We start from the raw sequence: 26,826 nt of genomic DNA, 5'->3' as shown, positions 1-26,826 counted from the left end.
ATGATGTGGGTGCTACAAGGTGCAGATGCTGTTATTAGTATAAATGTAATGATGAGGGTGCTAAAAGGTGCAGATGCTGCTATTAGTTCAAATGTAATGATGTGGGTGCTACAAGGTGCAGATGCTGCTATTAGTATAAATGTAATGATGTGGGTGCTACAAGGTGCAGATGCTGCTATTAGTATAAATGTAATGATGTGGGTGCTACAAGGTGCAGATGCTGCTATTAGTATAAATGTAATGATGTGGGTGCTACAAGGTGCAGATGCTGCTATTAGTACAAATGTAATGATGTGGGTGCTACAAGGTGCAGATGCTGTTATTAGTATAAATGTAATGATGAGGGTGCTAAAAGGTGCAGATGCTGCTATTAGTTCAAATGTAATGATGTGGGTGGTACAAGGTGCAGATGCTGCTATCAGTATAAATGTAATGATGCGGGTGCTACAAGGCGCAGATGCTGTTATTAGTATAAATGTAATGATGTGGGTGCTACAAGGTGCAGATGCTGCTATTAGTATAAATGTAATGATGTGGGTGCTACAAGGTGCAGATGCTGCTATTAGTATAAATGTAATGATGTGGGTGCTACAAGGTGCAGATGCTGCTATTCATATAAATGTAATGATGTGGGTGCTACAAGGTGCAGAAGTGCTATTAGTATGAAAAATGTAATGATGTGGGTGCTGCTGGTGCAGATGCTGCTATTGTATAAATGTAAGGATGTGGGTGTTACAAGGTGCAGATGCTGCTATCAGTATAAATGTAATGATGTGGGTGACACAAGGTGCAGATGCTGCTATTAGTATAAATGTAATGATGTGGGTGCCACAAGGTGCAGATGCTGCTATTAGTATAAATGTAATGATGTGGGTGCTACAAGGTGCAGATGCTGCTATTAGTACACATGTAATGTTGTGGGTGCTACAAGGTGCAGATGCTGCTATTAGTACAAATGTAATAATGTGGGTGCTGCAAGGTGCAGATGCTGCTATTAGTACAAATGTAATGACATAGCAGTGTCACACTTTAATACAACTTTCTTGACATTACTTGACCCTCAAGCTCCCCTAAGGACAAAGAGAATAAAGACAAAATCAGCCCCCTGGTGCTCTAAACACACTCTTGCTACCATGAGACATAGAGATAAAGTCTCGACACGCTACCAGAAACTTAAAACAAGTTTGCTCCTTAATGAATATAAAATGCTTCAAAATAAAGTAAAGAAACTCATCACCTCTGATCGACGAAACTATTTTTCTACACTCCAAAACCAAAAATAAAAACAACTATTACCTCAGAAATTCTGGAAAGGATCTCCAGTTGTCCTTTTATGCTAGTACACCAGATACTCCCACCCTGACTCAAATGCCTCTGAAGGCTTGATCTGGCCACCCAGTTTCCCAACTCATTTTTTGGCTGATTCAATTTGCAAAACTAACCTCTTTCTATTCTCCAACTCCACTATGCTCTCTAACACCCCCTCACCCCCCCCACTCAACCTCTATCCTTAAACGCCACTTCCTACTTCCTGTTCACCCATTACCATCTATCACCAACTTTCTCCCACCACTTCTACTACCCAACCTTTACTCCAAACTCCTCCACCCTCCAACTCTCCCTCCCCAACTCACGTTCCTCTCGACAATCCCATGCCTCTACATCCTCTATAAAGAAAGCCTTCTTCTGAAATTGAAACCATGTACCAAAGCGCCCCTGCACAATATACAGCTTCTCGCTACTTTCTTAGTATAGCTGCTGAAACACTTGCATATCCCATCAACGTACCTTAATTAACCATTCCCTAAAAGAATGCACAGTTCCCAAAATCTGGAAACAAGCAACAGGTTATTCCCTCTCCACAAAGTAGGCAACAATAACAAGTGTCAACAACTTTGGGTCCCATAGCCATCCTGTCCCCCATTTCCAAAATCCTAGAAAAAATGTGTCCACCTTCATCTTTCCTCATCTCCTAGAAAAATCACCTTATAACTCCTACACATCATGGTTTTAGACCTCAACCACAGTACCAATGACAGCCCTCCTCTCCTTCCTCTTTTGAAACAGTAAACAGAGCTCATGATTCTGGCCTAATTGTTTTCTACCATATTACTAGATCTCTCCAAAGCCTTCAATACCATCTCACACCAGCCTCACTCATAACTTCAAATACTCTCAGAACTTAACCTTTCTTGCCTTTCCTTGCAATGGTTCTCTGCTACCTATCCAACCAAAATGAAAGCAGTAAAGATGGAAAACTGGCTACCTCCTCATTCCTTGAAAGCAATTTCCACAGGTGTTCCTGAGAGCTCCATTCTAGGTCCTGTTCTCTTCAACATATTTATAAATGACTTCCACAAATCAATCCCATTCTTAAACATCTTCCAATATGCAGATGATTCAACTATCATCTGCTCAGCCACCTCTATCTCTACTGCTTAAAAAACCTAACTCAAGATGCCTTTTCTACAACAGAGCAATGGATGTTAAAAAAACACCTAGCTCTTAACGCCTCCAAGACCAAGCTAATGATTTTTACTCCTTCTAAAGCTACTCATCTCAATATGAATACATTTTCAATCACTAGCCAAAATAACTCTCCCTAGGAATTGGTGTCAGGAGACCAAGCTACTTGGGGTACAAATTGACAACCAACTTAAATTTACCTCTCACCTACAAAAAAATATCAAAAAACCCCACCTCAAAAAAACTTAATTATGCTTTATAGACAAAAATGCCTACCCTTACCTCACAATACTAAATAACTTTTCAACTCGCTCATCCTTTAACCTTATCCCCTCCCTTCTCTATGGCACCCCACTCTAACTAATCTTCAATCCTCTCTCCAAAAACAACTTTCCTCTTGTTACAACAAAATTACAAACGCTAAATTAAAATACAACCTGAGTCTTCCACTCCACCACTGTTTTTCCCTCCAGAACCTTCAAAATGGCTAGAACTTCCCCAATCAACTCACTTTACACTCAGCTAACTCTAGCCCACGTTTATTCCTAAACCCCTCCCTAATGTCCTTCCCTTTCTTCTGCTTTTACACATGCATCTACCCAACAGAGTATTAAGATCAAACAATCAAAACCTACTCCAAAGTCCACTAAACCTACATATCCCCAGGCAAAACCTTCTATCTTTCAACCTAGCTCGTGATCTGGAACTCCCTTCCTCCACTCATCCGCACCACCTCTAATCAATACTCTGCTTTCAAAAATCTCTATACACACCTAGCATCTCAGTGGAATGCTCCTGCTCCCACCCCACATAACCTACTCTGTCTCCTTCTCTCATCCCCTCAGTGCTCTGCTTCATCTTAATACACCCAAAATTCTATAGAAATTATTAGATATGTCCATATATTCTCTTCTTCCACCACTTCATCATGTCACTGTACCTCCTCTTCCATTCTAGTAACTAAGTTTTCCTAATTACTCTGTATAAAAGGATATTTCTGTGCTAAATAATTATTACGTTTTTCTGCACAATGTATTTAGCTGTACATTTTTGCTTTCTTTTTACCTATTGTTAAACTTTGAATGTATGTGTGAATATATGTTTGTAAGTATGTATAATGTATTTTTTGGAGCTTTTCTCCCCAGGACTCCATTGAAAACGGGTTCCTTGTGGCCCAATGGACTATCCTGGTAAACCAACTGCAATAAATAAATAAATAAATAAATATGTGGGTGACTGGGACAAGGGATAAGGTAAGAGTAAAGCATCATTGCCACATTCCTGCCTTCTTCAAGGACTACAGTGGGCATTGTTTGAAAGCCCTCAAGGTATGTATTCTTCCATACCACTGCTCATGCCTGAGTGTAGCAGATCTTCTCTCTCACAATCCATGCTGAATGCCCTTATTCCCTCTTACCTTCTTCCTGTCTGTCCCAAATCTTCCTCACTAGATTGGCCTCTGCTTTTCTGCACATGTCCAAACCACTGTAATCTGTTCTCTTTGATCTTTTCTGCAGTTGGAGCTACTTTGGGTTCAGCTGTTATGTCTTCATTTTTTCATCTTTCCCACAGTGGTCATTCTAACAACCATCTCAGGCATTTCTTTTCCATCACCTCTAGCTTACTCCTCTGCTCTGCCATTACTGCCCAGGTTTTTTTACCATACAGTAGTACTGGTTGCACCACTGTCTTGCACATCATACTTTTCAGCTTCTTTGAAATTCTTCTGTCTTACACTACACCAGACCCTGTAAGAAAGTTGGCTGTATTCCCTCTGATTCTAGCTTTGACCTCTTCATTCAGACTTCCCTTTTCATCAACCACCCCTCCCAGATAATTGAAGATGTTAATCTGTTCCACTAAATTCTCTTCTATCTCAGTTCTCAGCTTCCTTTTCTGATTTCTCCACTTTGCTGCCATTACCACTGTCTTAGCTGTACTCAGTTTCATCCCATGTGCCTTCAGTTTTGCATTCCACTTTTCCTATCCTTTACTAAAGTTCTTAGAGTCTGCCTGTAGTGCCACATTGTCTGCATACAGCAATATTGCTGGGCTGTCCCCTCTGACCTGTTTACTAATGTAATCCATCAGTTACACTTCAAAACATCTAAAACACAGAACATCTAAATTCATAACATCGAGACCATAACATCTAAAATTCAAAACCAGTCCATCACCAGTATGAACAGCAGTACACCAGGACACTCCCACTGTGAATCATTTTGTGAGACTGAACACTGTTTGTACTTTAGTCACTGTATCCTTGTATATAGCTTGCACTAATTCTGCCAATGTTTCTGGAACTCTGAACCACTACAGCACTGCCCAAATCAGCTTTCTTGGGACCTTGACATATGTTTTCTCCATGTCTAGGAATGCCCAATTGGATTCTTTCCTCATCTCTACCTTCTTCTCAACTATCTGTCTCACTGCAAATGTTGGGTCAGTTGTGTTGCATCCAAACTGTTAATCTCACATCTTAATTTCTACTGCTCTGTGTATCTGTTTATCAGTTACACTCTCCAGAACTTTCATGTCATGTAACAGGAGTTTGATACCTCTGTACTGCCCACAGTTGTGGATGACCACTTTGTTCTTGTACACAGGCATGAGTATGCTTATTTCCCAGTCATCTTGGGTATGTCTCTTCACATTGCTATGAGTACCCTCAGGTGCCATTTCTGCCCTATCTCACCCAGGGTCTTTATCGTACCTGCTGTCATCTCATCTGTGCCTGCTGTCTTCCCTGACTTCATTTTCCTTAGTGCTGCTCTTCTTCTATATTGGGCTCCTCTTCTTCTCTCATTGTAGGCTGTGTCTGGGGCAGTGCAGCTTCAGTGGGGTTTTCTTCATTCAGAAGCTGCTGGAAGTACTCCTTCCATGTGCCTTTGATCTCCTGTGGACTGGTGAGCAGGTTGTTGCTGGCATCCCTTATGACGGGTGCCTGACTATCTTATTTATCTTTCTGTATTTGCCTTGCAACCTGATATAGTTACTTTGTGCCAACTACTGAGTCCCTTTTCAGAAGCTAATAGAGTGCCTCTGATGACTTGATCCTTGCTATTGCAACTCCTCTTTGTTATCCAATGAGTATTCCTTCCTAGCCTGGTCTGTATTTTCAGTCTCCCACATTATCCTGCACTCCTTCTTTCCTTTGATGACTTCCTGGACTTCTGCACTCCACAAATAGCTTTTTTTATGCACCTTATTTCCATGCCTGGCTTGGCTGCATATCTGTTCTCGAGCATCACGCATGCTGTTTTGAGGCACTGCCCTTCTTCTTCTTCAGCTAAACCTATTTCCTGTTCTACTTGGGTGCTAGAGCCCTGAGTAATTCCTTGAAGTGTTGTGCTTTCTATCCAATCAACTTTCAGGTCTTCAGCCTGGTCTCTGTTGACTATTTGCCAGACAAGTCTAGAATGCTCTCTCCTTCTTTATTCCTGCTACCCCCACACATGTGGACCCAGTTCTATCTGTGCTCCATTATCAACACCAACGTATGTTAGTAAGACCTGTAACTGCTATCTGAATACACTCTTCTCATCACTGTCACAACATTGGTGTGGTACATAGGCTGAGATTATGAATACTGTCATGGATTCTGATTGCTACATGTCAGTCACTAACTCTGATGACATCCCCCAGTTACTTCTTAAACTTCTGTCTAACCATAGTTCCCACATATTTAACCTGTCCTCTTCCTAAGTAGTAGAGTCTGGATCCCAAGCCAAGTGCCTTTGTTGCATTGTCTTGTCTCCCTCCATAACTCATGTGATCAATCAAATGAAGCAATTCTTAGTTTGTGTTTGGCAGGTTATGGTTTTATGTTTTTAACTCAACAGAGTTATCTCAGATAACCCAAGCTGGGCAGCCGGGGACTGGTAGCTTACTGACCTGGCATATGGCAAGCACACACTGGCACCATTAGTATAGGTGCCAGAGTAGGCTGGGTCCTCAACCCCACTTGCCCATTTAATGACATTAGTCAATGCAACCTTTATGCCATCAAGTGGCTAGCCCTGCCATGGCATGCAGTATGCGATCCATGTTTTCCTATCTTGAGGATACTGCACACTACAGTAGATGCCCCAAAGCAATTGGTCCATACAACTCTTCCACTGATAGGGTGCCATGGAAAATTTGGGCTGTTGCTCACAGCTCCACTCATTACTGAGTTTATGATAGAAGCAGTCAGAATGTTTTTCACAGGTGGGAGGAACCCCACAGAGACACAGCGAGAACATGCAAAATCCAAACAAGCATTGACCGGCGGTCAGGACCTTGTGCATGAGAGGCAAAGAACTTAACCATTCTGTCAATTGCTCTCTTAAATTTATGCTGTGAATTTCTGAGTACCAATCCAATGTTAGTTAAAGAATGTTTACTATTGGTCTCTTTCTTTAAGAGTCATGGTCTGTCCTGGAGATGAATTTATGATTACCGATCCAACATTAGTTGGGAAATGTTTACTGTTGCCTTCTCTCTATAAGAGACATGGGGGAAACATCCCATGCAGTGGTCAAGGTTACATTTGAATAAGATTAGGGATGGACTCAGCTTCACATGGGTGTGCATAATTTTAAGTCCCATGGTGACAAGCTCAGAGAGGGGGCAGTACCTCAATACTTTTTCCGTTCTTTTATTTCTTTAATCGGGGATTGGGCATCATGCTGTTCTATTCACTTAACATAGTAGCACAAATAGAGATTCATTAAACACATCACACAGCTAAATGAAAAATTATCAGAATACCTGATTATGGTTTCCCATCTTCTGAGTATGACTGCTATACTACAGGTCATATTTCACTTTCTCTAAAACTTTGGGATGCAAGGAGAAAAATATATTCTTCTAGTTTCATTTTCAAGACCAGCTGTGCTGCATGCATTGTATTTCTACCTATTCTGATTTAAATTCTCATGTTTTAGATTTGCTAGATACAATTCTGTTGCATACTATTTCAAAGCCATGATATGAGGCCACATTTTCATTAGGTGTTGGACAGCTGCTGCCCATTGGGATGCATAATGCTGTGTTACCTTTGTTTTAAGACATGGCTGAAATGATGGTTCTTTTGTTACCCTCCTGCTGATTGTTACCACAGAACAGTGAGATCAGCAGTGTCCTACATTACTCAATGTTTTATTAAATAAAGTGCCAGGCACTCTCTAATAGCTTTGCTGGGAGTCATGAACTGTAGTGCTAGACCAGGATTGCCATCTAGCCCACAATCAGCTTCGATTGTGCCAGAAAACTGAGGTACAATGTGAGGGAATAGACATGCTGTGATAAACAGATGTGGCATTCTCTTTATATTTCTACTCTATGCTGCACTACTAATGTGTGTATGTTAAATGGATTGTATCACTCTTTCACATGTACTTCTGGCATAACTACTGTCCTGCAGATTGATTTATAATTATTTCCCTTTGCTTATGTAACACGTGAGCTGAGTCACCTCAAAATGCATGTCTACTTGATACATGATGAAACCCAGCAAAGTCACCACACTGTCCCATTGCTCCATTTGACCTGTACCATGTTTAAGTATACAATTCTACAGTTGTAAAAGTGTTTATGCTACCCTGTACTACCCTTAAAATATTTGCTAATCCTAACCTTAACCCTGCTCCTATCCCTAATCCTAACCCTACACTTTACCTTAAAAAAAAAAAAAAACTTTCCATATAACAACATCACTACATAAGACAGGCTTAAACACACACAATACATGTACGAACATACAAGAACAAAACTGAATACATCCTCTTACCCAATCTTTTCTTAAATCAAACTAACAAACAATTGCACACACACGTACACATTATTAACCCCTCATGCTGAACTTACCTGCATGCACCATACTATTCTATTCTGGAAATCCACTGCTTGGAAAATACAACACTTGTTAAATGTAACGTTCGATCAACTACACACCCACCTTGATTTGATGCTACATCAACCTCTGTTTTGTCAGCACACTTTGGTCAATAAAATAGATAGTTGATTTAACATCAAATCAACTCAGATCATAGCACCGATATATAGATATGGAGGCATTTGTTGAATCAACGTTATGTCAACATTGCTAACACTGTAACATCAATTACACGAATGCCGTGCAGCCTCGGAAGCATGAATTTAGATACTGGGGGACTGCTGCACAGCCAGCTCATTGGGGAAATATAGAAGAGCACAGTACTGCAGTGGTGGTGCTGTGGTAGCGTTGTCGCCTCACAATAAGACGTTGTCCTTTTCAATTCTCAGGTAGAGCATCTTCAGTGTGGAGACATGCAGGGCTGGGCTTACCTTCATTGAAGGTTGTGCGTCAGGGCCGGCAACTTGGCACATACAAATCTACTGCCAATCATTAGTGGACCGGAGTTCTGCTGTGGCGACCCCTAACCGGGAAAACTGAAAGACACAACAACATACTCCTCAAAACAAGATGTATAGTTTCTCCCTTTTTTAATTTCTCCAACCTTTTGGGTTTCTAATATCATAACAGGAATGGACCCCATTCCTAAGTCAAAGTACAATTAAAGTTCATAAAATTAGTATTGTTTCACTCTTTGAGGATAGCCAATAGTGCTCTTTGCAGTACCCACAATGTGTCCGATAATGACTCCTTCTGCAATTTGTACAGGGTTACATGTATTGATACCATATCCAAATATGATTGTAGATTATTTTTTATAAGACCCATTACTCCTACTACTATAGAGACTGTCTTCTTTCTTCCACATTGCTCTTGTTTCTTCCTGCAAATCCTGATATTTTATGCCTTTGTGTCTCTCTGTATGCATGACACTGTGTGGAAATTTCAATGATCAATGTTACTTTTGTCTTCTTTTCATGGACCACTATATCCAGTTTTCTAGCATCTTGCTTTTGAACTGTTGGTAATGGGTGATCCCATGTGATGTAGACTTCATCATTTTCTATGATGCTTTGTGATTCATGTTTCCAGTATTTTTCAGCCACTTTAATACCATAATGTTTGCACCATCCCCAGTGCAACAAACTTGCCACATTATTATACCTTTCAGAATACAGTCCTTCTGCTATTAGTGTATAACAACCAGCAAGAAGGTGTGCGACTGTTTCCAATTTGGTTTTACAAAATCTACATTTGTCTGTTTCTTCCACATGTTCAATGGACTTTGTAAACCAATGTGTATGCAGACCACTATCTTGAGCCACGGATATTATCTCTTGGTTTGAATTCGCCGCTCCTTAACCATGCCTGCATTCATTCCTGATTAACATGAGAAAAACCAGAAGTTTTCTATACTTGCAACTATATTTATGTATTTCCACATTTCTTGCCTTCTCATCTGGACCTTCACCTTATAGTCTTTCTTTTGTTTTCTTTTTGGCGCATTCAGTTGTTGCCTGATTTTTGTCTACTTCTGGTTTGATTTCCATTCCTGCTTGATGCCAATATGCTTTTGCTAGATTAAGCAGAGAAAACATCTTAGATTCATTCTACAGTTTTGGAGTGATCGACTGGCCCCAAAATGTGTTGGATAGATTAGACAGGAAAACAAGAAGGACGTTTCATGCTCACCAAATGATTTATAAAAATCAGTGCATACCAAGATTATATATTCCCCATTCCAAAGGAGGGATGGACCTCCTTGAAATTGATTACATGTATAAATCTCCAATCGTGGGACTCCACACATATCTGCTGATATCACAAGACCCAAACATAGCGAAAGTTTTGAAACATGAGGAGAATAAATCTAAGATGTATAGTTATATAAATAGTTTAATGTACAACTATGACTTACCAGGTGACAGTGAATGAGATTAGATATTGTCAATGGTTTGCAAATTCAAGGTCAAGCAGTAAAAGCAGAACCTGTAATGTTAATACATACCTACATTCCAAAATATTATTTATTTATTTATTTGAGTTTGATTACAAGTGGGCCATGCAAGATCCCTTTGCAGTGGAGGCCTAAGGAGGGCAATTCCAGAATATCACACATTGTTACAATAAAATAAAAAAGTGTAGACAATTCAGAAAATATAAAATAATACAATATTACAAAATTAATGTCTTAGCACAATGATTGTGTTCAGAAGAGATGAGAATGAACAGATACAAAGCAATGCAAGAAACTTAGTGTGCAAAGAAAAGGAGGGATATGGGGGAGGGGTATAATGACAGCAGAAAATATTATAATTATAAAGAGACAGGAGGACAAGGACGCATTATTAAAGGGAAAATTATTGGAGCAGTTTGCAGAGAGACACTTAATGTGAATGGAAAGGTAACAGTTTTAGTTGGAAGATATATTAAGATTGGAGACTTCTAGGATGTTAAAGGGCAATCAGCATAATTAGAGGCAAGGAGTGTAGTTAAATGAAACAGCATTTGGATTGAATATAGGAATAACTGTAAAAGAAGTTTAGTTATGTGGTCTGGAACAAGCGCAGTGAAAGAAATTAAACAGTTAGTACTTTAGTTTGAGTTTGAAGTAGATGGGAAGAATATTAATGTAATAATAGTAGGGAGACCATTCCACAATTTACATACATATGTAGAATGCAGAGAATCACCAATGGTATTGTATGATTGCTTTATGTAAAATCGATTTGTGACTGCTGATTGCATGGGTCCTGTGGCAGTGTACCATTTCAGCAGTGGAGTGAGGGAGGTGCATTTGTCAGGAAAGAAGAATATTTGATGTGGCATTTGTAGCTGTGTGTAGCTAATATTTTTTTGAACATTTCAGCCAGTTTCACTTTTTGAGTGCTATACACTGATGAGCTGACATGAACAAATTGGCAGCAAATTTGGCGATTTTTTTGTAGCATTGTTCTAGTTTTTGGATTGGCGTTAAGTTAATGTTTGTAAGGGAAGGTGAGGCATAGAGAAAACTTAATATGAGATAGGATATAGCAGTTGTTTTGGGTGGTTGTGCCATAAGAAAGTTAGAAGCCCGGCAAAGGAGAGCTAATTTATAACAAGTTAGTATATTTGCCAAATGTAAGTTGATCATCTGGCATGAGCACTTGTAGTTTGGTTTGTGAGACTTTTTCTAGTTATACATTTTGGGAGATGAGGATAGTAAATTAGAGTTTTTGTTTGTGTAGGATCGATGAGTAAAGGGCATTACTTTAATTTAGCAGTTTAGGAGCAGCAGAGAATGATATCAATATCTTTCTATCGAGGCATATAATTCCTGAATGATGGTTTGTAATGAATGTAAGGAGGATCACAAACAAATTAGAGGAGCATGATCTGCATGTGAAATTAATGTTGGATGAGCTAAAACAGAAGCTGGATTATTAATAAAAAATTTAAATAATAAAGGTCCACAAATGTAACCTTGTGGTGCAGAAGTAGATGCTAGTAAAGATCTGAAAAATGTCTATGTGTCATTTGGCTGCTTTTGATTGGCTGCTGAGGAACCTGGTAAACCAATTGAGTGAAGCAGCAGTGAAATACAGTAAGTGAAGATTATACAGTAATCGTGGATGGAGGACAGCATCAAAAGCTTTGGAAAGATGTAGGATGATTGAGAATATGAGTTTGTGAGGAAGCTGGTGAACCAACTGAGTGAAGCAGTGGTGAAATGTAGTAAGTGAAGATTATATAGTAATCTTGGATGGAAGACATTATCAAAAGCTTTGGAAAGATCTAGGAAGATTGAGGATATGAGTTTGTTTTCATATCTCTGTAGGTAAATAGTATTAAGGAAGGACAATAGGGTTCCGGTGGTGCTATGCTTGGGTGAAAGCCATGCTGGGCATGAAAGAAGAGATTGCTGGTCTGGTGTATTGAAGAATCTCATTATACTCTCACCTTTCAAGTATTTTTGACAGAGGTGGGTGAATAGCAAAGGGATGGAAATTTGATAATTCTGTGTAAGTGCCACCTTTAAAATAAGGTAGAGTACGAGCATTTATATAGATGCATGGACTCAGGAATACCCAACAGTACTAAATCATCCTCCACAAGGAAGAGTAAACCTGTCTGCTGGACATCTATAATAAATAAACTCTATAACAAAAGGAAAAAACTGCTGTCCAGGACCAAGAAGGAGCAGTTGCCCAAGTGGAAGCAAGCTCTCCTTAGCCCGAACAAGCAAATAAGAACACTAGTGAAATCCTGCAAAGCCAACTTTGAGTCCATCTACTGGAGGCAATCATAAGGCCTTCTTCACATATATCAGCAATCTCCAACAAAGCACTCAAATCTGTTCAGAACTGGTGGTCAATGACACCACATATACAAATGGCGTAGATATAGCAAACTTGCTGGCTGACAGATTCACTGAAAACTTCACTCCTCTGCCCCCCCCCCCATCAGTAAATCAGGACATCCCCAGCACCTGCTCCCTTCCCCTTATATCTAGGGAACAGGTCAACACTGCTTTCTCAAAAGCATACAATACAGCATCCATGGGGGCGTGATAATATTCCAGGCTGCATTCTACATGAACCCAGGCAGGAACTTGCAGCACAATTAGGTGCCCTATTCAAGCAAAGCCTGAGTACCAGCTGAATGGAGGACAGCCACTGTCATCCCTTTGCACAAAGGTGGAGCATCCCCCAATTTGGGAAATTATAGACCCATCAGCCTAACTAGCCTGATCTGCAAGGCCATGCAACAGATTATCATGGACCTCATTAACAAGGACATTGGCAACCTCCAAACACTCAATCCTACACAGTTTTGATTTGTCAAGAGGAGGCCATGTCTGTTAAATTTGGTCGACTTCTTTGAGACAGTCACCAAAGTCATGAATGAGGGGAAGACAGTGCACATCACCTATCTTGATCTGGCCAAAGCCTTTGGCACTATTCCTCACTCGGGCATAATAAATAAACTCTCTCAACTAGGCATCAATCCATATGTTACCAGATGGGTAGCTAACTGACTCACTGACAGAACCCACTTAGTCAAAATAGGGGAAGCCAGTCCACCTGTAACAAGTGGTGTACCCCAGGGATCAGTCTTGTGGCCTCTCCTGTTTGGAATATACTTTTCTGAGGTGCAGGTCAAAACCAGTTGTCTATGGCTGACCGGGTTTGCAGATGACTGCAAGCTGGGTGCTGTCATCAGTTCCCCTTGTGATGCTGACATCGTCCAAGAGGGTCTCACCCAAACAAATGAAAAGTTCCAGAAACATGGCCTCAAGTTGAATACCAAAAAATGCATCATCATCCCCTTTGGGGAGAGTGACATACCCACAAATTATCACATTAATAGCAATATCCTAATCACATAATCAGTTGTGATAGATTTGGACATTCAAATTGATAACAACCTGACTTTTGACCACCATGTTGCTTCCATTGTAAGGAAAGCTTTCTAAGTGGCCCATTTCATAAGTAAGGGTATTTCATCCATGGACAAGGAGATCATAACATCCCTGTATTCTTCTCTTATAAGGCCCATTATTAAACAACAAACCCTGTTTGGCATGTACCTCGCAAAGCACATGCAGCCGCTGGAGAAACCATAGGGGTTCCTCACCAGGAGAATCCAGGGTCTCAAAAATCTACCTTTTTATAGATAGGCTAAAAGTGTTATCCCTCTACTCAGTTTCATACAGACTCCTGAGAAGTGACCTCTGTCTGGCATATAAGGTAATCTCAGATCCCGCCTTGATGGGACTGCTGCATATCCGCAAATCAAGCTCCTCTCGATTAACCTGCATGTCTGGCCTCAACCTGGTATGTGACATCAATAGGACTTGTTGGTGGGACAGATTTGTGTCCCAGAGACTCCCCCATCTGTAGAATAGACTCCCTCTCCACCTCTTTACCCCTTTTTAAGCGCAACCTGGATAACTGTATGGGAAACAGAAAACACATCCCTGGGATTCCACCCATTTCCCTGCTGGATAGGAGCATCAGGTGCTGACTTATCTAAACATGGGCTAAACTCTTGGCTAGGCTAATAAGGGCCTCAGGGCCAATAGCCTAGTAACTTCCTACGATCCTATGATCCTATGAATAAAAGATTGTTTCTATGGTGTGGGGACAGTGGCTTTACAAATAGAGTAATTGATGTATATGCTAATTGAGTAGGAGAGATGAGTGACAGCTAGCTTTGGATACTTTATTGTCAGATTGTCAGAGGCAAGACCTATTGGTTTTTGCTTTATAAGGAGGTATTTAATATTTTTTATACTGGGCATAAAGTAAAAGGCATTGGATTTGACAAAGTCTGAGTTTAGTAAGGAGGAATTTGACATTAATGTTGTTGAATTAGTGCAGCTACTCTGTATACTAAATAGCAGTTCTATTTGTTTTCACCTTTGTAGTTGAAGAGGTTGGTAACATGTTGAGTTCAGATCATATCCCCTGGGTTTAAGAGGCTGTTCATGGAGGACAAAAAGAACTTTGGATTATAGTTATGTGAATGCTGGACAGGGGTGCAGTTGTTTTTTTTTGTCACATAAGTTATGTTTTTAGAAAGACTTTGTAGTTGCCTGTAAAAAATTATATTAGCATTGTATTTTTCTGTGTGCACCATGTTTTCTAAGCTTTATCTCTCTGCTTCATTACTTGTTTTGTTTCTGATTTTAGCCAAAGTGCAGGTTTAGATCTAGTTTATTCAGCCACTATCAGACCCGTCATTGAATATAATGTTTCTTCGGCATCTACTTTATCAGACATACGCAATAGTTAGAACACCCACAAAGGTTCCTTATTAGAGGAATCCATGGTATAAACTCATTGCCCTATACAGAGCCATCTTAAGACCCTATCTTTATCCTATACAGGTTACTCAGATGTGATCTATGCCTAGCATACAAGGCATCCTCGGATACAGCTCTGATGGACCTTTTGCACATCCACAAATTAAACAACATGAGAATCACTAGATCCAAGCATTTAAGTTTGGCTTGTAACATAAACAGAACAGGTTGGTGAGACAGATATGCGTCTCCAAGGATCTCCATGCTTTGGAACAGGCTCCCCATCCATGTGAAATAGAGACCATCCCTACCTGTATTTCAGTGTAACTTGACCAATGAATGGAAAATTGGAAATTCACCCTGGGTATGTCCCCCATGTCCCTGACAGAAGCAGACAGAAACTATGCCCAAACTAGCATAGTCTCCCCCCATAGCCTTTAGAAACTTCCTAACTAACATACCGCCTCCTAATAAATAATCATGATATTTAGTGACAAAGTTTTATTGGTTTGCATGGTTAGGCTTATAAAGGCTTTGGTAGTCATTAGCCTAGTATATACCTATGGACTTATGAGCCTAATCCTAATTGTTCTAAGTGGAAAAAAATGAATTAAGCATAGAGTAAAAAGTATGATTGAATTTAGTGACAGCTTGATCAAGTGGGAGATTTTTGAATGATAATTAATTTGGCTGGGGAATATATAAGGGAATTGGATACAAAGTTCTTTATTTTCTGTCTTAATTGCTATTTACATATTTGCATATGTTGCTTTGTTGATGAACTGATAATGCTGGGTGATGGTCACTTAATATGGGAAAGTATCTGAAGTGTTTCTTTTCTATGAGGTGTTGGTTAAAATCCAATCAAGAGTGTGGATTTGCTGGTTGTTTTATGAAACCTAGTAGGACTTTTAATAAGCTGAGTAAAGCCAGATAAAATTAGTGCAGTAGCAGGGGAGTTATCAACAGTAGAATCCCAGCCATTATTAAATTACCTAGTTTAAGGGTTTTGTTAGGGGACATTGGAAGTGAACCAGCACAAAATGTCTTCATTTATGTCAAGTTTGTTGTTTGGGTGAATATAATGACAAACTAAGTACAGATATTTGTTTTGTTAAGTGATTGACTAAGATTTCTGCATTATATACAAAGGGAATCTTGTTTGGCTAAGTTGTAACAATTTGGTGTTTTGAGTATAGCAATGTTCCACCACCACCTTTTTTTGCTTTTCCGATCACCGTGAATAATGTTGGAACCATTGGGTGATAAAAGTATCATCTTTAATATGTGGCTTTAGTTAAGTTTTGTTGATAGCTATGATATGACGAGACTGTGAAGCTACCCAGGCAAGGACTTTTTATAGTTTTATTGCATTTACTGTGGTCATTAATATTGAAGAAGGATTAATGGCTGAGAGGTTGCTGAAGGGTGTTGAGTTGGAAGAATTTGCTATAGTACTGGCGGATCCAGTATTAGGGTAGATATCACCAGAAATCTGAAATGTATTTGTTGAAATGATTTGTAAATGTTAACTGAGAAAGAATGAGAGGATGTGAAGGTTTGGTTATACATGGTTTGAGGAGGAATGCATAGTATTTTGTTAATGAATCAAGTGCCTTACTAAGTAAAGGTATTTAAATACGTTTAAGATGAAAAGAGAGGGGATTGAATTGTGTGAAAGGAATGAAAAATAAATCTGTGTGTGAGTTGTTGTGCTAGTGTGTGTGGAATTGAAGGAAATGAGATATTTGGCATGAGGTAATGTATAACAGAGGAGATGAAAGTAAATAGTTAATTAAAGAGCATTGGTAGAAAAGAGAAAAGAAAGAGAGTGAGAGTAAAAAAAGAATTAGTTTTATTTAAATTTCTGTAAGTAGTTATATGAGTAACTATAAAGTTATTTTATGTGGCTATATAAATATTTGTTACTGTGTGTGTGTGTGTGTGTGTGTGTGTGTGTGTGTGTGTGTGTGTGTGTGTGTGTGTGTGTGTGTGTATGTATGTATATATGTATGTATGCATGTATGTGTACAAGTATATATAGAAATATATAGACATTTATTATGTCTGTGTGTGTGTGTGTGTGTGTGTGTGTGTGTGTGTGTGTGTGTGTGTGTGTGTGTGTGTGTTCCACAAATGTTTCTGACCATATATTGCAGAATGTCCTGTGAAATATATAGTTATTTGTACAATGAATTGGTGTAGCTGTTCCACACTGGTCAGTGGCTTCATGCAGAATACATAACATTGAAATGTCAACTGTGTACTATATTTTCAGATAATGCATTCTCTGTGAATCCCTCTTTAAGCTGTGAATCCATGTTATAATTGGGGGTTGATGTGTTTTCTGTTGTTATACTGAGCTTCTGCTAAATTTCTTATACCTCACTGCGAATTAATGCTATTTTTTTGCCATGTTTCAATGCTGTTCCTTGAAATCATGGTAGAATTATCATGTCTTATATCTCTTAGCTAGCTGACTATTACACATCTTTAGCAAGATCCTTTCCAAAAATATTTTTACTAGTTTTCAATATTGTTGATGCACAGCTAGATACCTTATGAATATTTTCAAAAATTGTATCCATTCATAAAATGTTTATCATGGTGATGTTATAAATGTACATATGTTTTTATGTTCCTGCTATTAGGTTATGTATCTTGCTGTGCATCAACAATATTGAAAACTAGTAAGAATATTTTTGGAAAGGATCTTGCTAAAAATATTTAATAGTCAGCTAGCTAAGAGATATAATTCATGATAATTCTACCATGATTTCAAAGAACAGCATTGAAACATTAAAAATACTCTTCAGTACCTTATGAATGCCGCGGTGGTATGGCGGTAGCATTGTTACCTCACAGCAAGAGGTTCTCCCATTCGATTCTCAACTTGGCTTGGGAGTGCCTTCTGAGTGGAGTCTGCATATCCTTCCCGTGGTTGGGTAGCGTTTGAAAGACATGTGTGCATAAATGGGCGTGCCTTCGTTGAAGGTTGGGCATTGAGCTGGCACCTTGGCATTTCATAAAAATCTACTGCCAATCATTAGCAGACCGGAGTTCCACTGTGGCGACCCCTTACCGGGAAAAAGCCGAAAGACAAACAACAACTCTTCAATACCGTATAAATAAAAGAGTGTGGAAAATCACAGAACAAATCCTAACAGCCATTTGTAGACCCCTATCACAATTATGACTGATGTTTAATACAATATACCTAAACATATTATAATCTGAGGCAGACTTGATTTGTAATTAGAACTCATTTATTATAATAGCTTCCAATCACATTTTTAGTCAGTTAATGTTTCTTACACTTTTTTTCTTAGTTTACAGGCCAGCAAATAGTACTTTGGCCAGATATTCTGTAGTTTCAAGGCATACTACTCAGATTACATTATGTATTCTATTAATAAGCAACTATTACCCCCTTGGCCCACTTTGAGGCAACAAATAATGAAACATTTGGTGTGCTCTAAAATGCCTTAAATGGTAAACATCTACAACATGTAGACAATGTAGCAAAGATATAGACAATGAGCCCTTCACATTCTGGGGCAAAACAGTGATTTAGTAACAATGGAAATGTAGCATTGATTTTTGTAGAGTAGAAATGTGTTAACACTTGCTGAATTGAAAACTGAAGCAATTACTACTTAGCTACTGGATAACAACTTAGCCATATGAGAAGACGAGATAGACAAGAAAAAAGTATTTTAAGTAAATTTGTTTACTAAAACCAAAACAGCAGCATGCTATTAACTGAAAAATTCACAAAACAAAAACACGATGTCAGCACGGAGAAATAAAAGTTCAGTTTAATTCCTCAACTGCCAAAAGTAAGCGCTTACGTCTCCTACACTGGAGACTTCTTCAGACTAATGGCAATCAACATTAAAATTCAATTTAACTACTAAAACAGTAATCAATTAAGCAATTAAAAGCTTCAATAGCTGTTAAAACAACAATTCACATTAAAAATACACCGATACTTTAATGCAAATTACTTAATGTCTCAGTCCCTTCCTTTTTAAACACATTATCAGTTCTTCCCTATTGTTAAGCCCTGGGGGAAAACAAGCATTTAACCTAACCTGCCAGCAATATTCAAGTCATCGTAGTTCTTCGTCTATATTTATTGTTTTGACATTAGGATGCACTGAATCTAAAACCAAACATTTGAAATTGATTTTACATTTATTTTCAGCATAGTGCTTCCCCATAGCATTCTTATTGTCACCTTTGTTTATAGCATAATGATGTTCATAAATTCTTCTATATAACTCTCTTTTAGTTCTTCCAACATAAAATGAACTATATTCCATACACACTAATAAATAAACCACATTCCTAGATTTACAAGTGAATCTACCTGAAACCTGCACTAATAATTTGCCAAGTGTAATTTCATTGCTATCCATGTACAGATGCTGGCAGTAATTGCAATTATAGCATTTAACCATTCCTTTTCTCTCTTCAACTACTGCATTTTTGTTTAACTTACTTTGAAAGAAATCTTTGAAATTTTTTGCTCTTTTTGCACAAATCTAGGTTCATCTCCTATTTTTTCTAAAATGTCTCTATTACCTTTGAAAATGCCCCAATTTCTTCTAACTATTTCCTTAATACTATTAGAATCAATACTATTTTGCAATGCTAGAGCTATAGTATAATCTATAGTGCTCTTATTCTCCATTTCTACAGTGGTAATATTCTTTCTTTTAATAATTTCCTCAGCCAATATCTTATTTACCATCTCTTGTGGGTAACCTCTAGTTACCATTCTTATGCAGAAGTTTTCAGCTTCTAAACTGAAAATGTCATCATCTTTCGTTAGGTTACTAATTATTTTTATTTGACCTTTGACGATGTTTTAGACTTCATCTTTTTGGGATGTAGACTTGAATAATGTAAATACATATTGTTTTGAAACTTTTTTTATAAATCTTAGAAATAAGTTTACCATCTTTTTTGTAAATCATTAGATCTAAAAATTAATTTTCTCAGCATTAAAGCTATGTGTAAACTTTATATAAGAACATACATTATTAACATATTTTAAAAATTCATATAGTTCTTCAATAGTACCATCCCGTATTATCAGAACATCATCAATAAACCTAACCATTTTGACTATGTTTTTTACAAAAACACTTTCAAAAATATTGGCTGACTCCCATCCTTGCATAAAGATGTTCGCATAAATGGGAGCTAAGATTCTTAGGTTCATAGTTTCATAGGTGTTACTAGGCTAATGACCACAAGGGCCTTTATAAGCCTAGCCATGCATTCCAAAGCTCTGATGAGTTCTGATACCCTTGATAAGTGTAAGCATGGGCCTGGGAGATGAACCATTTACAGGTTACTTGTTTGCATCAGAGACATAGGTGCCAAACCAGGGATGAGTTTCCAGTTTCCCATCCAATTGTTCAAGTTGCACTTGAATTGAATAAGGGAGGAACTCTGCTTCACATGGATGGTGAGCCTGTCCCATTGACGGGGTAGTCTCTGGGATACATGCCTATCTCTCCAGCAGGTCCTATTTACATCACAGGCAAGGTTTAAGTCTTTAGAACAGATAATTCTGGTGCTGTTTGTTTTGTGGATATGCAGGAGGTCCATCAGGGTGGGGTCTTTCAATGCCCTGCATGCCAAGTATAGATCTCTTCTCAAAAGCCTGTAGGAGACAGAATGCAGGGATAGGGCCTTCAGGCGGTCTGCATAGGACATATTACTTATACCCTGTATTCTTCTAGTGAGAAACCTCTATGGATGTTTCAGTTATTGGATATGCCTTATTAGGTTCATACCAAAAGGGCATTGTGCTCAATGACAGGTCTGATGAATGCTGAATACAGTGGAACAGTGACTTCCTTAGACTTAGATGTCATACCTTTGTTTATAAGTTGTGCAGCATAGAATGATTTCCGCACCACGGTAGACACATGGTGATCAAAGGCTAGATTACTATCTATATGTGTTTCTAAGTCCCTGACTACTGGGTCAACTGTAAGGGGTGCGTTATAAATATGATAGTTACCAGGGATGGATGACTTCCCAAACAATACCGTTATGCATTTCTTGGCATTTAGTTTTAGTCCATGGTTCTGACACCAGTTCTTTGTCTGTGTCAGCCCCTCCTGGAGAACATTTGTGTCAGTGTGAGATACAATGACAGCTTCTAATTTGTAATCATCTGCAAATTTAGTCAGCCAGAGACCACTGACATTGGCACTGACTTCTGTGAAGTAAATGCCAAAAAGAAGCAGTCCAAGGATTGATCCATGAGGGACTCCACTTGTGACTGGCCTCTTTGTAGAGGTGGGGTCCTCAAGTCAAACTTCCTGTGTCCTATCTATGAGCCAGTTGGCTACTCCACAGGTGACATATGTACCTAACCTCTTGAGTTTATCAACAATGCCCGAGTGGGTATTGTGTCAGATGCCTTGGCCAGGTCAGGGTAGGCAGTGTGAATGATCTTGCCCTCATCCATTGCTTTGGTGACTTTCTCAAAGAAGTCCACCAGGTTGAGTAGGCATGACCTGCCCTTAACAAAACCAAACTGGGTTGGGTCCGGTGTCTGGAGGTTTACTATATCTGTATTGATCATATCCATGAAAATTCTTTCCATGGCTTTACATGTAAGACTAGTGAGATGTATGGGTCTGTAGTTTCCAGGGTCTGTAGATGGCCCACCTTTTTGCAGAGTGGTGACTGTTGCCTTTCTCCATTCGTGAGGCACAAAGGCTGTTTGGAGGCTACAGTTAAATAGTAATTCCAAATGCCCTGATATGCCATGTTTCATGCTATTTAGAAGGCATCCTGGGATATTGTCTGTGCCCATTAATGCAGTGTTCTTGGTTTTTACAGAGAGCATTAAGGACCTGTTCCCTAGTGATAGTAGAGGGAGTTATATTTGATGATATTTACTAAGGGAAGGTTGAGGGGGGTAAAGTTGGAGCTGAATTTATCAGCCGGGAGATTTGCTATATCTTCTGGTTCAGGATAGGTGGCTCCATTTACAATGAGCTCTGTACACAATTGTGTATTCCATTTGAGGTTGCAGACATAGCTAAAGAATGCTTTTTAGTTGTCCTTGGCCTGGGAGGCCAAACTTACCTCAAATTTGGCTTTGTTAGACTTTATTTGTCCTCTGAGGTGTTTGTTTAGTTTGATTAGAGTGCTTTTATCCTACTGGCTGCTACATCTTCTAATTTTTGCCATGATTTTCTTCCTCCTGTTATACAGCTGATTGATTCTGTGATTCCACCAGGGTGGCTTGTTTTCTGAGTTAGTTCTGTACTTCTCCCTGGTGGGTGCAGCTGCCTCTATGCAGCCATTAATGTGTGTACAGAGTTTCTGTGAACAGTTCCGCATAGGCAGAAGTTTTCTCAGGGTTTATGGGGGCTTGAAATTTTCTCAGGTTCTTACTTAATAGCAGGAGGTTAGCCTTAGAATAGTTCCTTAATACTCCAGGTTTAGCTGGGGGTCCAGGTTTTATTTTTTTACTTCAAAGGAGACCATTTTGTGGTCTGATCTTACCAGGGAAGGCATTACAGTAGGGGGTGTGCAGCAGTCTCCCATATTATTGAGGACCAGAACCAGTATGGTTGTACCCCTGGTTGGTGTGTTGACGAACTGGTCCAGGGAGTTTGTATTTACAAAATCCAGGAATCTCTGTGCATGTACATTTGGTGTCGTATAGGATTCCAGTTAATAGTGGGGTAATTAAGGTCACCCATGAATATGGTATTGGGTTGGATGGTTAGTGTTTCTAATAAGTCACGGGTCATAGAGGGAGACCCATGACTTGCAAGGAAGTGATATTGGATTTTACCTATGCTGATTTCAACATGGAGCAGCTCACGTGCATTGTCCTCTTTAACCAGCCTTGAAGTATATTTATTTTTGATGTAAATAGAGACACCTCCACCTTTAGTCCCTGCCTGTGAAGTAGCTGGCCTAAATGTGTGGACGACACTATAACCTTGCATTGTTGGTGTGCTTTCAGTGGCTTTAAACCATGTCTCAGTGACCGCACAGACGTCAGCCTTCTCTAGGGTAAAGAGAGTTCCTAGGGAGTGGAGTTTTTTGTTGAGACTCCTAGCATTGAGCAGTAACACTTCTAGATTTTCTTGGTTTTGATTTGCTATGTTGGAAGTACTTTCAGTTTGGCATTTCCTAAGAAAGGCACTGTGAGGAAAGACAATGTTTTAGCGAATATTTGAAAGCCTAGAGGGGAAAGGGGCAGACCATCCCTGGCAATGCAGTATGGTCTGTGACCATCTCCTTCCATGCTGACAAATATTGAACTCCCTTAGAATGACACCAGAAACTAAGCCAATTATTAAAGTCAGTAATCTTTTGTTTGTATTATGTCATCTTCCTTGAAGAAAGTAAAATTCTGCTCAATGCTAGGCTCATACCAGCCTTAGACACATATTCCGAGAGTTCCATGATGTTTCTCATCATATAGTCTAGGAAGGTACTTCTCAGGTCATTTAGTCCCACATGGACTATGACTGAGTCATATTGGTAATTGTGATCCAATGACGTGAGTGCATGCGTAATGTGGTGGATCCTAGCCCCTGATAAGCAACAGACCATAACTTTCTCTGTACTTAGCCAGGTGAGATGGACATCAGTGTGTCTCATGATGGAGTCTCCAATGACTATAATCTTGGATTGTATGGTGGCCTTATGGGCTTAGAGGTAGAGGCTCCATGAGATGTAGCTGTATGTGGTGATGTGGGTGTTGTTTTGAAAGAGAACATTTGGGGCTGCTGAGGATATTTGTTATGTGTACTTCATCTAGGAGGTCTTTGTTGTTAAGGAAGGTTACATGTAAGTGCCTCAGCATATGGGTCGACACGTCTGCTTTCACTTGTGCATGATGGGTGTAGAGTGTGTACTACAGACAACCTAAGTAACATTAGGAGTACTTTTATGTGTGACATTGTGTAAATACATCTCTCACATACCATATCAGTTTGTTTGAGAATTAACTGGTTGTCTGTAAACATGGGGCAATTACTACATTTCTTCAGGATGCCCATATCCACCAAGCCAGTAATGGAGACAGTAGTACAGTTCATATCCATGGCAACAGACCTTTTTTTATTGAATAGACAGTTGGAGTGAGAATATCACTACACTACTATGAAACTATGAAATATCAACCACTGTCAGGTGTATCCATTTTGCAACTATGGGGACAGTGCCTGTCACTGCAAACTAGTTGTCATGTGTGCAACTAGGTATTGGAGAAATTTCAATTGTGCTTTTACAGTAAAAATGTCCCTCAAGGTGTCTGAGTCATAGCATCATAGGAGGTTACTAGGCTATTGGCCTTGAGACACTTATAAGCCTAGCCAAGAGTTTAACCCATGTTTAAACAAGTCAGCACCAAGACCCCCTGTCCAGCAGGGAGACAGGTAGAATCCAAGGGGTGTATAGGATCATAGGAGCTTACTGTACTGCCAAACACTTGAGGGGAAACTAATACATAGACCATGAAAATTTAAGGATAAAGTATTTAGGCAGATATTCTGAAGTTAGAAACAAATCAAACAGTACTTACTGAAAACAAAGAATTAGCTTTTCAAGAATGATGAAAAGAGGGGAGTCACATGAATGGCTACTTTCTGACTACTACTAATGCTGGTCTAACCACTGCTTCACTGTGTTGGGATACAATTCTTCTTGGGTTCATAAATGGAATGGGATGGGAGAGAAAGTTTTTCACAGAACATTCAGAATACTATATTTCTCAAATGTCCAGATTTTTGCAGAATATCAATGTTTTTCCCTCATTAACAACATCAAAAGCATTTCATATTTAAATGTTTCACCATGTAGGGGCTTGATGTTGTCTAGAGTAGGAAAAAGTTACATATTAAACTAATCTAAAAAAAAGAAAAACTTATTCGGTGAAAATCTACTCTGAATCATTTATTAAGATTTTGGCATCCATTTTGGGAAACAATTACTATTGTACCAAAGCCATTACTTCTTATTTTACCATTTAACTGTATACTTTTCTACATTACATAATTATGAAAACAATGGTATTGGAAGACTTTCAAGAAATATGATCAAACTAGTGATATCCAAGGAATGTAGAAGTCCATCCAAACCAGCAGAAAAAGCGTATGTTTATGTTAAAGACTAAACATGTGCCTTTCTCTGTGGCAAAGAAGGATAAAGCCCTAATGATGTCCTGTATGACCCTATGCAATTTAGCGGCTTGGTTGATGGAAGACCCAGGAATGGGAATATGGGAGGGTGGGAATCAGATCCAACAATAGCTTGCCCATTCTGGGGGAAAGCAAGCATGATTCTAGTTGACTGATTGCTGGCTTGGCATTACCAAGCTGATGGCAGTACCCTTCCTTATTAGACATGTGGATGCATATGTGCTCATGTAGAAGGCACTGGGTATCGCAGCAGTCATGCTGTTTCTCACAGCAGCCACACTGGGATGAGATTAGGGCTTTGAAGAAATGTCCTGGTTGTCTCTAACAATATTAGTCCTTGAACAGGCTGGAAGCAGTAGTTCCAGTGGCAATTGAGGACGGAAAAGAGCCACCGGTGATAGCAGCTCCACGTGCAGGTCTCTTGAGCTATTAGCTTACATCATCTGGAATGTGGGCTGTCCAGAAGATATTTGTTGCTTCATGACTGATTGTGTCACAAGCAGCTTTAGTGCCAGTATGGATGATAACTTTGTTTAGTTCATTATTGCCCAAGTCAGTAGTCGTGTGATACTAATAGGTAACCAGGGGGTTGAGACTCATAGGATAGCACTTGATGCTGACCAACAAGGAAGTTAAAATAATATGGAAAAAAATACTAAAATAGTATTGGAAATATATAAAGATGAAAGTAATCAGGAGGTTTTTCTAAAAAGACTGAATTAAAGTGGTGTGAATGCAACCTAAGTAATCCTTCTAAATATAGGTTCCTACAACAATTTTGTAAGGCAGCATGTTTTATTAAACACTTTTGTTTCACACCAGGACCAGTTTGGGTTCCTAAGATAACTTTTAAGGTTAGATTTTCCCTGCATGCAGGATCACAAGATTGCTCTCTCTTCCTGCATTCACTAGGCCCATTCATTCCTCCTTCAGGATGAGTGCCATGCAAGTGGAGATGCCAATAGCCCATTCATTCCATTACTGGAATGGCTCATCAGTCTGCTTGTTCCCCATGGAGCTGAGGATCAGTTGTTATGGAGTGTGCCTGTCTGTTCATCCTACAGACTGCCATCTTTTCTTTCCCATAAGGGTGTTATGTGCTGCATAAGTGCTGTTTTCTTCAGTTGCATATGTTATCAAATATTCCAAAACTTTTCCTTAAGTATTCCACCACTGAGCAGTGTAGGCAAGCTAAGTTTATGGTTGTGGTGATGCAATGACATCCCAACAGGTGTCACCAACACAATGAACCGTGCCACATCCCTAGTCCCAAAGAGGGTGGGGCATCATTCCTCCCTTGACTCCCCCCATGATCCCACTAATCAAACATAGGACATCTGGGATGTAGTCAAGACTTTATTCTTCTGCACCATTTGGCTGTGTTACAAGTTTCTTTTTTTGTTTTTTGTTTTTGATGTTTAAATAAAGAAATGTTTGCTTCACATTAGGAAAGATTTGGAAATAAAGGAAATGAGCTTTATTATTTCTGGGTCTAA

General features: G+C 39.2%; 1 protein-coding gene across 1 annotated transcript in view; it reads right to left on the bottom strand.

Annotated features, from left to right (window-relative positions):
• Positions 1–1,060: 1,060 nt before the first annotated feature.
• Positions 1,061–26,826, bottom strand: part of LOC122808569 (alanine--tRNA ligase, cytoplasmic-like) — a 190,747-nt gene continuing 164,981 nt past the window's right edge. Inside the window, exon 5 of the mRNA XM_044079525.1 lies at positions 1,061–1,070. Coding sequence (XP_043935460.1) covers positions 1,061–1,070 — 10 coding nt within the window. The remainder of the gene's footprint in view (positions 1,071–26,826) is intronic.

Source organism: Protopterus annectens, chromosome 8.part0, assembly GCF_019279795.1.
Source record: "Protopterus annectens isolate FY-2018-M chromosome 8.part0, PAN1.0, whole genome shotgun sequence".
NCBI lineage: Eukaryota > Metazoa > Chordata > Ceratodontiformes > Protopteridae > Protopterus > Protopterus annectens.
The sequence above is the reverse complement of the archived record's forward strand: the minus strand, read 5'-3'. Positions and strand labels throughout refer to the sequence as shown.